General features: G+C 38.9%; 1 protein-coding gene across 1 annotated transcript in view; it reads left to right on the top strand.

Moving 5' to 3' along the window:
- MAP3K15 (mitogen-activated protein kinase kinase kinase 15) overlaps positions 1 to 13,165 on the top strand; it is a 78,415-nt gene that overhangs the window by 59,882 nt on the left and 5,368 nt on the right. Inside the window, 7 exon segments of the mRNA XM_085211183.1 lie at positions 1,183 to 1,313; positions 1,594 to 1,699; positions 5,184 to 5,341; positions 7,789 to 7,972; positions 10,124 to 10,301; positions 11,003 to 11,177; positions 12,614 to 12,799. Coding sequence (XP_085067309.1) covers positions 1,183 to 1,313; positions 1,594 to 1,699; positions 5,184 to 5,341; positions 7,789 to 7,972; positions 10,124 to 10,301; positions 11,003 to 11,177; positions 12,614 to 12,799 — 1,118 coding nt within the window.

The following is a 13,165-nucleotide window of genomic DNA, read 5'->3' on the forward strand; positions in this document are numbered from 1 at the left end:
ACTTGCGAAACTAAAACAGAAAGAAGAAAAATCAGGTTTTCTATGGAAGATCCAGACACAAACGTTCACAGATTAAATAAATGTATCTGGGGCATTAAACATTGGGAAGATTTTTATTTTGAATTCTGGTAACCTTCTGATCAAAGAGCTTTGATTTTTACTTTTTTGTTGTTGTTGTTTTTCTCTTTTTAGCTGAGGCAATGATATGTGCTAATGTAATGAAATTAAATCAACACTTCCACTTGTTTTCCTACACTTGTTAAAAGCGTCAGCTGCTGCTGTTTACCTGTTTTTTTTTCCCCTATTCATATTTGCACAGTGGAGTGTGCTGTGATTAGTTGTTAATGCCAGCGTATTGAACCAATTCTGTTATTTTTTAACTCTGCAACCAGTGTTAAAAAGAAACCAGCTGTTCAGATTATGCAAGATTCTTTGACCGAACTTTGTTTTAGAAAGCTGTTGATGTAGGCTACAAATCCCTTTAACTGAATTTGTCTGGCATTAAACAGAATGACTGCACCTTTTTTATTATGAACAGAAAAAGATAGACTGTCTTTATTTTGGCTCGTGTCTAGAGTATTTGTGTAATTTAATAAAAGACTCAACCTACTGAAGATAGGGAAATTGTAGATGACTAACCTCTTTCTCTGAACATTCATTAGTTTGTTTCTTTAAGATTGCTCCATCATCTTTTCCTTTGGAATTTCCAGGACTTAGTCCCACATTTGCAAGGAAATAGTTTTTTGTTTCCTGTGTTTTTTTTTCTTTCTCCTTTTTTCTCTGAAGTAAATCAGCTTATTTGCTTGTGCATCTGGTTCACAAAGTATAACATATTACATAATACAGTGTCATCTGTTATGGTCATTATTTCATGAAGGGTTAAATGGTTGCTAGTCGTTATCTTCACAGTTGTTAGACTGAAGTGAGGGAGATGTATATAGCCCTATTATAACATTTGTTCCTGTCACAGAGACGGAAGCAGAGCTGGCAAATAAGAAATGGCCAGTCAGGAGCAGGGAGAAATGAGTTGCTTTGACTGAACTAGGAATAATTTGGTTTGATTGTAAATGCTGCATTTCTCCTGTGTTAGGATATTGTGCAAAAGATTAATCTGGCCTTAAATATTTAATATTAATCTTGGGATTTTGTTACCTTGATGTGCTTTCTTCTTAAATCACATAGGCAGCCTCTCAGCTCTCCTGAGGTCTAAGTGGGGTCCAATGAAAGAACCCACAATTAAATTTTACACCAAGCAGATTCTGGAAGGCCTTAAGTATCTCCATGAGAACCAGATTGTACACAGAGATATAAAGGTAAATTTTTCCTCTAGTGTGTCTTGTGTCATTTGCTTTTCATTTTATTTACTTCAGTTAGTTTTACTCTAACCTGAATTTTTAATAGAATTTCATGGAAGCTTAAAAATAAAGGAAGGAATACAACAATCTCTTGATGCTTCTGGAAAATTCATTTGTAGAAATGTATGTTACAAAGATGACCACAAACTTGTAAGAGTATTGAGGGTGGGATTTGGCATCTGCACTTACCTGTTTTCTCCTTTCCATCTCATGCCTTCTCTCTTTCATCAAACCTAAGGGGGATAATGTGTTGGTGAACACCTATAGTGGCGTCGTGAAGATATCTGATTTTGGTACTTCCAAAAGGCTGGCAGGAATCAATCCGTGTGCTGAAACGTTTACGGGTAAGACCAATTGAACAGACATTTTTAAGGGTACTGTTAATATAGATTTTTCGTGGTCATCTAGGGCTAGACCCATGATAGGGTTAGATCCAAGAGGCTCTTTGGATTGGTGGTGAAAACAGGATTAGGTTTCTTTTATTCTGTGCAAAACTGTGTTATAAGTTCCTTTGTGGCACAAAGTAGTAAAAATTTGCAGCATTTGGGGAAAACATTTAATGAACAACAGCTGAAACTTCAGACAGTAAAATGGCAATATGGTGGCATAATTATTATTTTATCAATGGAAAAAACAGGTATGTTTTTATTTGTTGTTTGACCATATGCATAGGCTGATAGCACGGATTGCAAGTCTCACATTGGCCTGCAATTTAAGTATGGAAAAGGGTCCATAATCATCAGTCATGTGGAACACGGAAGACCTAACCTATGTTTAAAGGTTTCCCATGATCTGGTGATGACTCTACATTTCCTCCTTTCTTAGAAAGGAAGCCGTGACTACAAAATCATGAAGATTCTGACGTGATAAGTAAAAAAAAACAAACTGTTTAGAAGTGTAAGTTATTAGGAGAGATTGTGAATTGGAAATTTGACCTCAAATTTCCATCCAAATCTGAACAGAGCTTTTGTTGATTGCCTCCTGAGATCAACATCCCAGCAGGTGCAGGCATTTGAAATGAATCTGTTTTCTGCAAATCTTTAATGATTTTAATTAGAATCCAGTTATATTAGGAGTCTTTTAAAGGGAACAAAATATGTGGTTTTTTGTGCAACTTGGAATCATAAGTGCAACATTTTAATGCTTATAATGAAGCACTCCAAGAAAAAATCTCTTTGATTGCAGCAGGTAAGCGTGTAAATGAAAGTATGTCTGAACAGAGCTGGTTGCATGCTGCCTTCCGAAGCATTCCTTTAATGAGTTTCACTGTGTTTTCCAAAGTACTCAACAAATCTTAATGAGTTATCTTCCTTAAGTAGCTGGATGAATGCTCTTCAAATGCATACAGATATCTAGGAAAGAATATTTTCAGTTTTTGTCATCAACATCTATCCTTGTCATTGTTGTTAGATGAATTGTTATTAGGGATTGTTTATGGAGAAATAGTATCTGAAGAAATGTCCCCATACAGTAATAAAAAAGGTAAATTTTTCCTTGTGCTCCACTTCTTTGTTCTCTTGTATGTTTGCTGTCCTGCTTGTGCCTTAGAGGTATAATTTACCATGACTAGAAATGTTTTACTTAAGTTCTCAGTTTGGATTTAAAATCAGCAGGAAGGAAGCTGTTGCCTGGAAGGGCTTAACAATTCTCTTGCTATTTGTTTTGCTTCTTAACTCAGTACATAAACTGCAGATTTTAGGCGTTATGCAATACAGTCAGGTGATTCAAGGGTCAGGCTTCTAGTGGTTTAAACATTATATCCATCCATTCAAGACAGCCTGAGGGCAAAGCTGTGGCTTGAACTGTAGTTCCACAGTAGTTTAATGAACGTACTAATATCCAATGCCTTTATCTTCACCAGATATTCTCTATTTTATTCTTCATAGCTTTACCACAGTGTAGTTTCATTGCATTCTTAAGCAGAAAAATGATTTACAGATACTGTAAAAGACCTGGTAGAAGTGTGTGTGGAAAAAGGTACTGTAGTGGTTGAAACACAGAGAATATCTTTGCTGATGTGGACTGAGTTCTTGTAAAGCCCTCTTGTCAGTTGTCTGAGTATATGATTGGAGACCAGTGATTCCAGGTTGACCATCCTTGTTTCATTTTTGTACAGTAGTTTTTTACTGTATTTTTTCTTTCTCAGTTTTATAGCTAGTTATTACACTCAGACTGTCTACATGCAAACTTCAGGGGCATCCAGTTTTATCTGTTAACAGCCAACTGCAGGATCTTATTTTGTCGACATGTCTAACTTCAAAAGTTTTAGTAGGTTTTTCTTTTCATCTTTCTGGTAACCCTGGTTGTCAGAAATTCCAAACACATCAAGAAGACTTCACTGAATTACAACTTATGATGAGCTCCTTGAGTTTTGTAGTCACAATGTAATAATTTTATCTTGATTGCAGTCTCAATTTCCTTTATGTAAAACTTCAGATTAAAAAGAAAAAGAAAATTCTTTATCAACTTACATTTACCAAACCACTTGTATAAACTAACTTTTTGAAATTCCCAGTCACTGTAGTGTGCAAAACCAATACTTTTTTTTGGCTATTCCTTGGTGGCACTGTCACAACTCCATTATTTTTACAGGACTTTATTCTTTGTTTAAAACAAAACAAAAACAAAACAAAAACACCACCTTCATCTGCTTGCTAGATTATTCTGTTTCCAAAAAAAAAAAAGAAAAAAGAAGCAACAACAACAACAAAATACCTGAGCAGGACAATGGCTTTGACACATTGTTCATAGAGTTTTTTTTAATTGGGATTTTATCTTATTTACACATGTGTAAACATGTACACAAGGTGTGATTTTCACACCTTCTCATCACCATTACAGGTATTTCTTGCAGATGTTGGATTTCTTTTTTAAGCTACTGTTAAGTCCTTGTTGGCTGATTCTTGAAGGTTTAATCTTATTAAATCTTGCTTAATGTTATGGAGAAGTGTTCCCAGGAACAAACAATCTGAAATGAAAAACAGTTTGCTCCTACATTGAAATAGAGATTTGAGAACTGCCAGTATGAAAAAAACTATTAAAGAAAAAATTTCTAATAGTTATTATGCTAAAAATATCTATCATTTAGTTTGTGTATTACAATGAATCTTAGTCTGCTAATGGTGAAGGACTGACAAAAATAAGTTGTGAAAAACAAGTATGCTTGCCCCTTCTGCTTGCTTGGTTCTCTCACTTCCTTATTTGTAACACCTTTACCCATCAAACCATTTTGCTTTGCACTCTCAGCACTCCACTTCTACTTCACAGTCTAGAACTGCACTTTTTTCCCCATGAGCTTCTTTCTTCTAGCCTTCTTCTCACTACTGGCAGATATCTTACCCCTTAGAATCCCATCTTCAGATCTTCTGTCTTTATCAGCAGAGGCATTTTGGCCTCTCCTTGAACTGCTCACTTCTTTGTTACAGATGCTGTCCTGCGCCCATGTTCTCATTATTCAAGTAAACATATGAAAAATTGTTCTCATGAACAATATCTGTTACTGCTGTTTTTCATGACCTCCTGTCTGCATAATCTTTATAATTTAGTGCCTGCAAAAAAATTTCACGTGACTTCATGTTCTAGGGAAACATTTTGATTGTTGAGTATATTTTTAGCAGTTTAAAGCCTTGTATAAGAAAGATGAAAAAGTTTATAGGAAAGATCCTGAAACATAACTTTCTGTCTACTCACTGCCAGTATTGGAAATCAAATCTTTCAGCTGTACGGGCTGCGTTTGTCAATTTTTGGATTGTTTAGTGGTGTGTTTATTCTCTTTAGTAAAAATGAAGAATATGCATAAAACTTGGCAGTCTTTTTTGTCCTGGCCAGGCACGTTGCAGTACATGGCTCCAGAAATCATTGACAAGGGACCACGAGGATATGGTGCACCAGCTGATATCTGGTCGCTAGGCTGTACCATGATTGAAATGGCAACAGGCAAGCCTCCATTTCATGAGCTAGGAGAGCCTCAAGCAGCAATGTTTAAAGTAAGTACATGGATTTTTACTATCTACTTGATAAATTTTCAAATTCTAATTTAATTTTTAAAATATGAATTCAGTTGATAGTAACTTTTTGTTATATGGATTATTTTGTGCAAAGCCACAGTCCTACCTGTATTCTAAATTCTGACTGAAGTACTCTTCTGCTCTAGTGAGCAGTAATTTATTTTTGTGCTGGTAATAGATCATGACTCAGAGCAGCAACCTCAGAAATGAGTTAAAATGTATGATAACATGTATGCTCTGCCTTCTGTATTCTCTCCTGTTCTTGATTTCCCTATTGGCAACCAGAGTCTCCAAAGATGACAGCTAATTTTGCTCCTTTAAGTCTTATTTTTTTTTTTTAAGCCTTCCTCCAAGAGGATGTGTTTGCCTTCTCTTTCAAAGGCTCAGTCTTTGCAAGATAATAAGAAAGTATTGTAGAAAAGGGAGTCCAGAGCTTCTGGTATGTACTGAGGGACTCCTGCATCCTAAATCCTCTCAAATCAAAGCTACCTCCTTGGTGAATTGTTGTCTCTACTACTTAATTATTTTTTTTTAAACATATCTGTATGATAGTGATGGGTTGATGGTTGGACTTGATGTTAGAGGTTTTTTCAAAACTTAATGATTCTGTGGTTTGATGCCTACATGAATAAACACTTGAAAATGCTCCAGAAAGTTTTGTTAATAAATGTGCTTGAAAAACTCTAAAATGAATACTGTTAAATGGCTTCTTCTGGTATGTTGTTGGAAGTCACAATGTGAACATTGGTGTAATTCTTACTGCAGCCATATCAAAATAAAAAAATAACTGTCAGTACATGTAGTAAACTGGACTGCAATTCATTGTGCTTCATACTAGGCCTGTGAGTTGTCCCATGCCCCACAGCTAAAAGGCAAAGAAAAGGGTGGCTATGGTTTTTGATATTGTTTCAACTGTACTATGGACTGTCCTGGCTTTTGTTTAGTGTTGAAGGGTATAACCCTGCACTGTGGTGCCATCAGCTTGTGACACTGTCCCAGTTAGGCCAGCTGGGTGAGCCTGTCTCCAAGAGCACTCCAAGGAGTGGGCTGACCATGAGTTGGGCATGCTGAGAGGAGTGGTCACAGCCCAGTGAGCCGTTGGCTGTCTTCTCTCTGCCCAAAGCAAAAGTGATTGGTGACATGGTATTGCCCATTGATAAAGAACTGTCCAGGGTTAGAAATCAGATAGAAATGCTTCAACAGAAAAGGTGGGTGTTCTGATATTGTATCTTGCCAATGGGAGACAACATAAGTACATTGTGATTACATTTTGATTTATTTATTAAATACATCAATGTAATTGCAGAGGTTAACAAGTTGCATACATTAAAATAAAGTTGCCTTCAATTTTTGTTCAGTGCTGAGGTTTGGACGTGTTCAGCGTTCTGATTTGGAAGGCATAATGCATTATTAGCATTTTATCTTCTGCACTGTCATTCAAACACAGGCACCACTGCTCAGCACTTCTAGCTTCAGCTTTTTTGAAGGCTTATTGCTGCTGTTAAGTGTGTAATGGTGCCAAAGTATATTAATGCAGCTCTATAATGAGATTATTTAAATAACTACTCATTTTATCAAGCTGCTGGCACCTGCTTAGCTGCTGGACTGCCATCATCCCTTGTGGTCACTGTCTTTCTGCTTGGTCACCAGAGCGTGTTGTGTATAGTGGTGCTGAGTCTACAAGACAGACACGCATTACACAGCTCTGACGTCAAGCCATTTAATGCCAGATCAGCATTAGAGAGTAAGAGGGCAGTGAATTAGCTTGAGAAATCACAAGGGAGCAACTTGAAGTAGTGTATTTGTCATTACTTAAATTCTGGGGGGATCATCTCGATAAACCTTTGGCCATCAGTTTTCAGTTCCCTAACACTGAAAGGCTATGGAAGACATCTGACCTGAGTGCTGGGAGTAGTGACAAAGTCAAGGTCATTGTGAGCATTGGTGCAAGGAAATTTGGCAGCAGTAGGAGCAGGACAGGTGCAGGCCCCAGGCAGTGAGGCAGTCGTATTGGAGGAGGAAGTCATTCCTGATCCTGAGCACTGATGTGCTGCAGGATTGTCAGCTGCTGAGAGACATGGGGTGCACTACCCCAGGAGGGATTTGTGGTAGTGTGAGAAACAGCATTTGAAGCTCTTGGAATGGATGATGTCCAGATCTTGAGACTGTCTGAAGGTACGTGTTTGTACACATTTATACCTTGATATTTGTGTAGCACAGTGGGTATTCAAACCACATTTGCAGTGCAGTAAAACAGGATCAGAGCCTTACTGTCACTTCACTGCTTTGTGTTGGCACCTAGCTTGCTGCTTTTCCACTTTGAAGGTATCATCTGTGAGAGTGTGCTGGGTCAAGCTAAGAAAACTTTGGCCCGTGCTCTCCTTGCCACTTTGTTAAAATAATTTGTGTTTGTGTTTTACTTGCAGGTTGGGATGTTTAAGATTCATCCTGAAATTCCAGAATCGCTGTCTGCTGAAGCAAAAGCCTTTATTTTGCTCTGTTTTGAACCTGATCCTTGTAAGCGTGCTACAGCATCTGATTTGCTCAGAGATTCTTTCCTGAAACAAGTCAACAAGGGCAAGAAAAGCAGAATCGCATTCAAGCCTTCAGGTATCAGCCAAATCTGGGTCAACATCATTAGTAAGGGTTACGTAAAAGATTGGAGTCATTAAGTACTTTCTTTTACTTGTGCCAAGAAATCAGCAGGAATTCAACAGCCGAAAGTACATGTTATTTGTAATTAGACATGTTTAAATTTAACAATTTCCTCAAAATATGATGTCTTGCTTATTTTGTGTACTGCGTAATTACCTCCCAACCAAATTCTACCTTCTCTCACAAATAAATTACCAATTTATAGGAAATTTAAGTTATAGAAAAATGTTGTTCTGTAAAGACTCCAAAGCCGTTCTGCATTTTAGGTTCATAGTTCAGTACAGCTCAGAGATCTGGGCTTCATGGAGCTGGTCCTTGGCACCTGGAAATGGATCTGTCGGGTGTTTCTGTCGACATTTGGTCAGCATTGTCCAACTTGATACAGAACTTGAAAATTTGGCTCTGTTTGCTGAAGGAGCTGTGTTGGGGGTTATTTAGTTTTATCCACCTAGCGTGTTTGCCCCTGCTTCCCCAGTATAACAGCCGCATTCTCAGTGATAAGATAAGCAACTGTAAGTATAGACTTACCAAATAAATCAGTGTTTGAAGCAACTGTCCATTTTAAAAAATAAGAAAATCCAGTGATCTTACTTCTTGTGTCTGCGCATAGACATGCTCATGTTTCCAGTGCAAACTGAATTGCTTCTCTTTTTTATCTTTTTTCCCTGTGGCAGAGAACTTTTGAAAGAAGAGGAATGGAATTCTAAAGGGGGCGTGAGGGAGAACTAGAAATTAATTTATTTATTAACATCTAGCTGAGCTGTTTTCAGAAAGGAAGTGGGCGTCTCTGTCCTGAGAGGCAGTGGGAGAAGAGAATTGCAGTCCCTGAAGCCATAATGGGTTAGTGGAGAGCTGGGCTCTGATGGTAGGGCTCTTTGGGATAACCCAAGGAGCTGCTGCTGCAAGAGAGCACTGGGAGCAGCAGGAAGCAAGCTCTGTGTTGACCATGGCCATGAGCACAGCAGATAAATGATACAAACACTGCATCCTGCTTGAGAGGAGGAAAGGCAGCAGCTGCAACTGAATGTGTGCATGGCTGCCCTCGAGCCAGAGAGAACTGTGTTGTCTGCAACAGCCATCTCTATAGGGATCTGGAGACATGAAGCAGGCCATGGCCCTGCAGCTGCAACGGTTCCTCTTCTCGCCATTTCCCTCAGTACCCATTTCCTATCTTTTCCCACATCTTTCCATCCTATCTCTGTCTTTTTTTTCCTTTCTGATAATAAAAGTAGCTCACATCAGATCTCATCCTTGTACCCCTGGGACAGCAACTTTCAATTTTCTGTGCTGCTGAGAAGCCTTGAGCTCATTCTTACAGTTTGACATATCTTGTTTCATCTCTGTGACTGTTTGACCTCAGCCATTTGAACATCTGTCATGCACTATGGAGAATATCAGAGCTGTCTGAAGAACTTTTAACTTCCAGCTCCCTTCCTCCCCCACTACCTCATTGCTTCCCTTCACCATTCATCAGTGACAAACATCAAAACTTTTGTGATATTTTAGCTTCATGCGTGTGCAGACTCTGAGAGGCAGGACTTCTTCCTTGACTTTCCTATCACACAGCTGCACAATGGCAATCAGGATTACAGCAAGCTCTTCATAGGTTACTTTTTTTTGTCTTTCAAGAAGAATTGGAATGGGACAAGAGCTTTCCTTTAGGCTGGACGTTAGAGAGGAGGGAGGGCAGAGGGAGATGCAGATGAGGCTGATGCTGCAGGTGTTGGAGTGGGAGCAGAGAAATGGAGTCACAGTATCATTAAGGTTGGAAAAGACCTCTAAGATCATGTAGTCCAACCACAAACCCATCACCATTATGCCCACCACGTCCTTCAGTGCCACAGAAATGTCCCAGTGAGGCAGGAGGGGCTGGGCTGGGGGGGTGCTCCCTGCTGGGATCCAGCTATGCTGGTGATTGCCGTGTGCATCCAAGACAGACTCCTCAAACAGCTGTTTGCCACTGGTAGCCCTTTGTGAGAACAGCAACACAGGAGGTGTGCATCTGCATGCAAGTAAGAGTACCAAAATGGCATTCCTTTTTCTTCTTTTAAGCACGTTGCTCTTCCTGCCTCTGTGTGCTCCATGTTCTGTGATGTCTGCTCACAGATTACAATCGGAACACATCCCTCCCACTGTCAATCCACGGAGAACAGGCTGGCAGCAGCAGCAGTGAGCATGGCTCTGTTTCTCCAGACTCCGATGTACAGCATGACGTGTTTTTCGAAAGGCCGAAGAGATCCATTTCAGAGATTCAGACAAGGCATCCCATTGCCCATTTATTGAGGTAAAAACAGTTGCTTTTCATTTGACACTTGTGAGGGCTATGTGGATTTAATTCATGTTTTATTCTATTTGGGGGCATTTATTTCACGTGATGACTAGTTAAGCGGGTGTGTTAAACTGTGAGGGAGTTTGCAGGCAAGATACCAGTTAATTTAAGCATTACTTATATTTAACTAATGAACAGTTTTTTATTCTTTCTCTTTAAAGATTCCATGTATTTGCGTACCTTTTTTTCCTCAGTGAATAAATGTCGGTCTCCCATTGAGTGATTCAGCAGTGGATGAGCTGCCCCCTTCCAAATACTCTCAAGAGAACATGAGAAAGGGGTAGCAGACAGCTTTGCTGATCAGAGAGCACAAACCAATACTTTGAAATGAGTGTGCTACAGTATGGGACCAGAAAACATAAACAGCAACCTCAGCCCAAAATTCTCAGCTTTCCTCCCCAAAACTGAGCTAGTGCTGACTGATGATGGTGTCATTTCTCAGCAGGGTGACATCAGTGTTGTGCCACCACTGAGGTTTTCATCAGCTGAGGATATGAATCCTCTTTTCTCTCAGAATTGGTGTTTAGCGGTATGATCAATGTCCTGCTATAGTTTAACTCACTTTTGCACCTACCAATTACCCCTGCTCATTACTGACAGTGCTGCCATGTGGGCAATTCTGAGGTCTCTTATTTGTGGTCCTGTTGCTGATGCAGCGTGCCTGATGAGGGTCTGGCCCTGGAAGACAGAAGTTTCTCTCCTTCCAGTGAGGATAAGGATTCTGGTTTGTTCCTGCTACGGAAGGACAGCGAACGCCGGGCAATTCTATATAAAATTCTCAAGGAAGAACAGAATAAAGTTGCTTCAAATTTGCAGGACTGTATTGCACAGGTAATTTCATTTCAGCTCTTCTTTTCCTGCTTCAAAAGGAAAATGACAAGCCAAGTAGCCAGCATCACTCCTTTCCTGAAAACTAATAAATGAAGATGCCAGTAGCGGTAAATTGATAGGACTTTACATTTCTGTAGCCCAGAAATACAGTGACACTTGCATTTGATGGCGTGTAAACTTCATGTGGTTGAGCTGTTCCTTCTGAATACCTTTAACTGTGTTTAACTTTTGCTGTAGTCTGAATGGGTACCAGACATCACCTTTTGTCTGCTTCTGGGTTCCTGCTCTTTGGGCAGTGGTTGGTTGTTAGAGGACTGAGATTGGTGAGATGTAGTTTTGGTGATTTTTCTTTTCTCTTTTTTCTTTTTTTTTCTTTTTTCTTTTTTTTTCTTTTTTCTTTTTTTTTCTTTTTTTTTTTTTTTTTTTTTTTTTTTTTTTTTTTTTTTTTTTTTTTTTTTTCTTTTTTTTCTTTTTTCTTTTTTTTTTCTTTTTTCTTTTTTTTCTTTTTTTTCTTTTTTGCTTTTTTTTTGTTTTTTTTCTTGTTTTTTTTTCTTTTGTTTCTTTTCTTTTTTTTTGTTTTTTTTCTTTTTCCTTTTTTTGTTTTTTTTTCTTTTTTTCTTTTTTTCCTCTTTTTCTTTTTCTTCTTCTTGTGTGTTTTTTTTTTAAGGACAAAATTATGAAATAGTTCACGGCCTTAACAGAGTCTAAAATGCGTATGTGACATCTCAGTCAGAAGTAACAGCAGTTTTAAATATTTTCCAGGATAAAGAAGGATTATTTAGTAAAGCACATCCTACCTCAGTCCCCAGCTGTTCTGTAGCATTGCTTTAATCATCTTTCCATTATTTCTGTAATACTTGCCCTTTTCCTTTTAATTACACAGGTGACTGTTCTTACATGTACTGAAATGGCTTTAACTGTAGGGGGTATAGGCTGCAAATCAGAGAATGAACATTTGAGAGCTGTTGCTGTGTAATCGTAGAGCTTTTTCTGACTTAGAATAGGTGCGTAAACATAATGATTATATAACGTCTACACAATTACTTGGAAGTGCAGAGTTAGCTTATTGTAGGGACACATCTACAAACATTTGGGTCTCTTACCAACTCACTGTGCTGCTTTTATGGAGGAAAGCTGCCCTCTACAGTACGTTGGACAAATGTGTAAATATTATCTTGAACCACACTTCTTTGTGACAGCCACGATAGCAGTAGGTGCAATTCATGTTTGGAACATAGGAATTATTGATTAAAAAAAAACATAGACAAAGGGAGAAAATAAAGACTTTGCAGAATCAAAAGTTCTGTGGTATCTGTGCTTAGGTGTGAAACATACATGTGCAAAGTTATACGTTGTAACCTAGATACTAATACTACTAATTAAATACTTAATGACATTGGGATTTACTTGATAGACATTCATTATCTTTTCTCCAGAGCTCTGAAGAACTGCAGCTTTCAATGGCCCACATCAAGCAAATTATTGGGATTTTAAGGGACTTCATACACTCTCCTGAGCACAGAGTGATGGCTTCTACCATATCCAAATTGAAAATGGATCTGGACTTTGACAGCACTTCTATCAATCAGATTCATCTGGTGCTGTTTGGATTTCAGGATGCGGTGAGTTCCTTGCCTGGCTCAGAAGGGGAGGAATTCTTCCTGAACAGACCTCTCAGCGCAGGGGTTTGTAGCCTCCCCACTCTTCCTCACCTCACCCCCTGTTTCCATTCTTGCTGAACAGCCATCAGAAAAGCTGCAGAGGGGCACATGGAGCTGAAGCCCTAACGGGTTGTAGCCTCAGCCTCAGTGACATGGGTGCTCCCAGCCTGGCCATGAAGCTGAGCAGGCCTGAAGGGCTGCCTATGGGCTACCAGCAAGCTCTAAAGCTTGTTCTGCATCCTGCGTTTGTTTTCTATTCACCTCCCATTGTACAATACAGGGACGTGAATGTCACGGTCTGGTTTGAGAGATCTAGATTAAAACTGT

Source organism: Meleagris gallopavo, chromosome 1 (genome assembly GCF_905368555.1).
Source record: "Meleagris gallopavo chromosome 1, MGAL_WU_HG_1.1, whole genome shotgun sequence".
Classification (NCBI taxonomy): domain Eukaryota; kingdom Metazoa; phylum Chordata; class Aves; order Galliformes; family Phasianidae; genus Meleagris; species Meleagris gallopavo.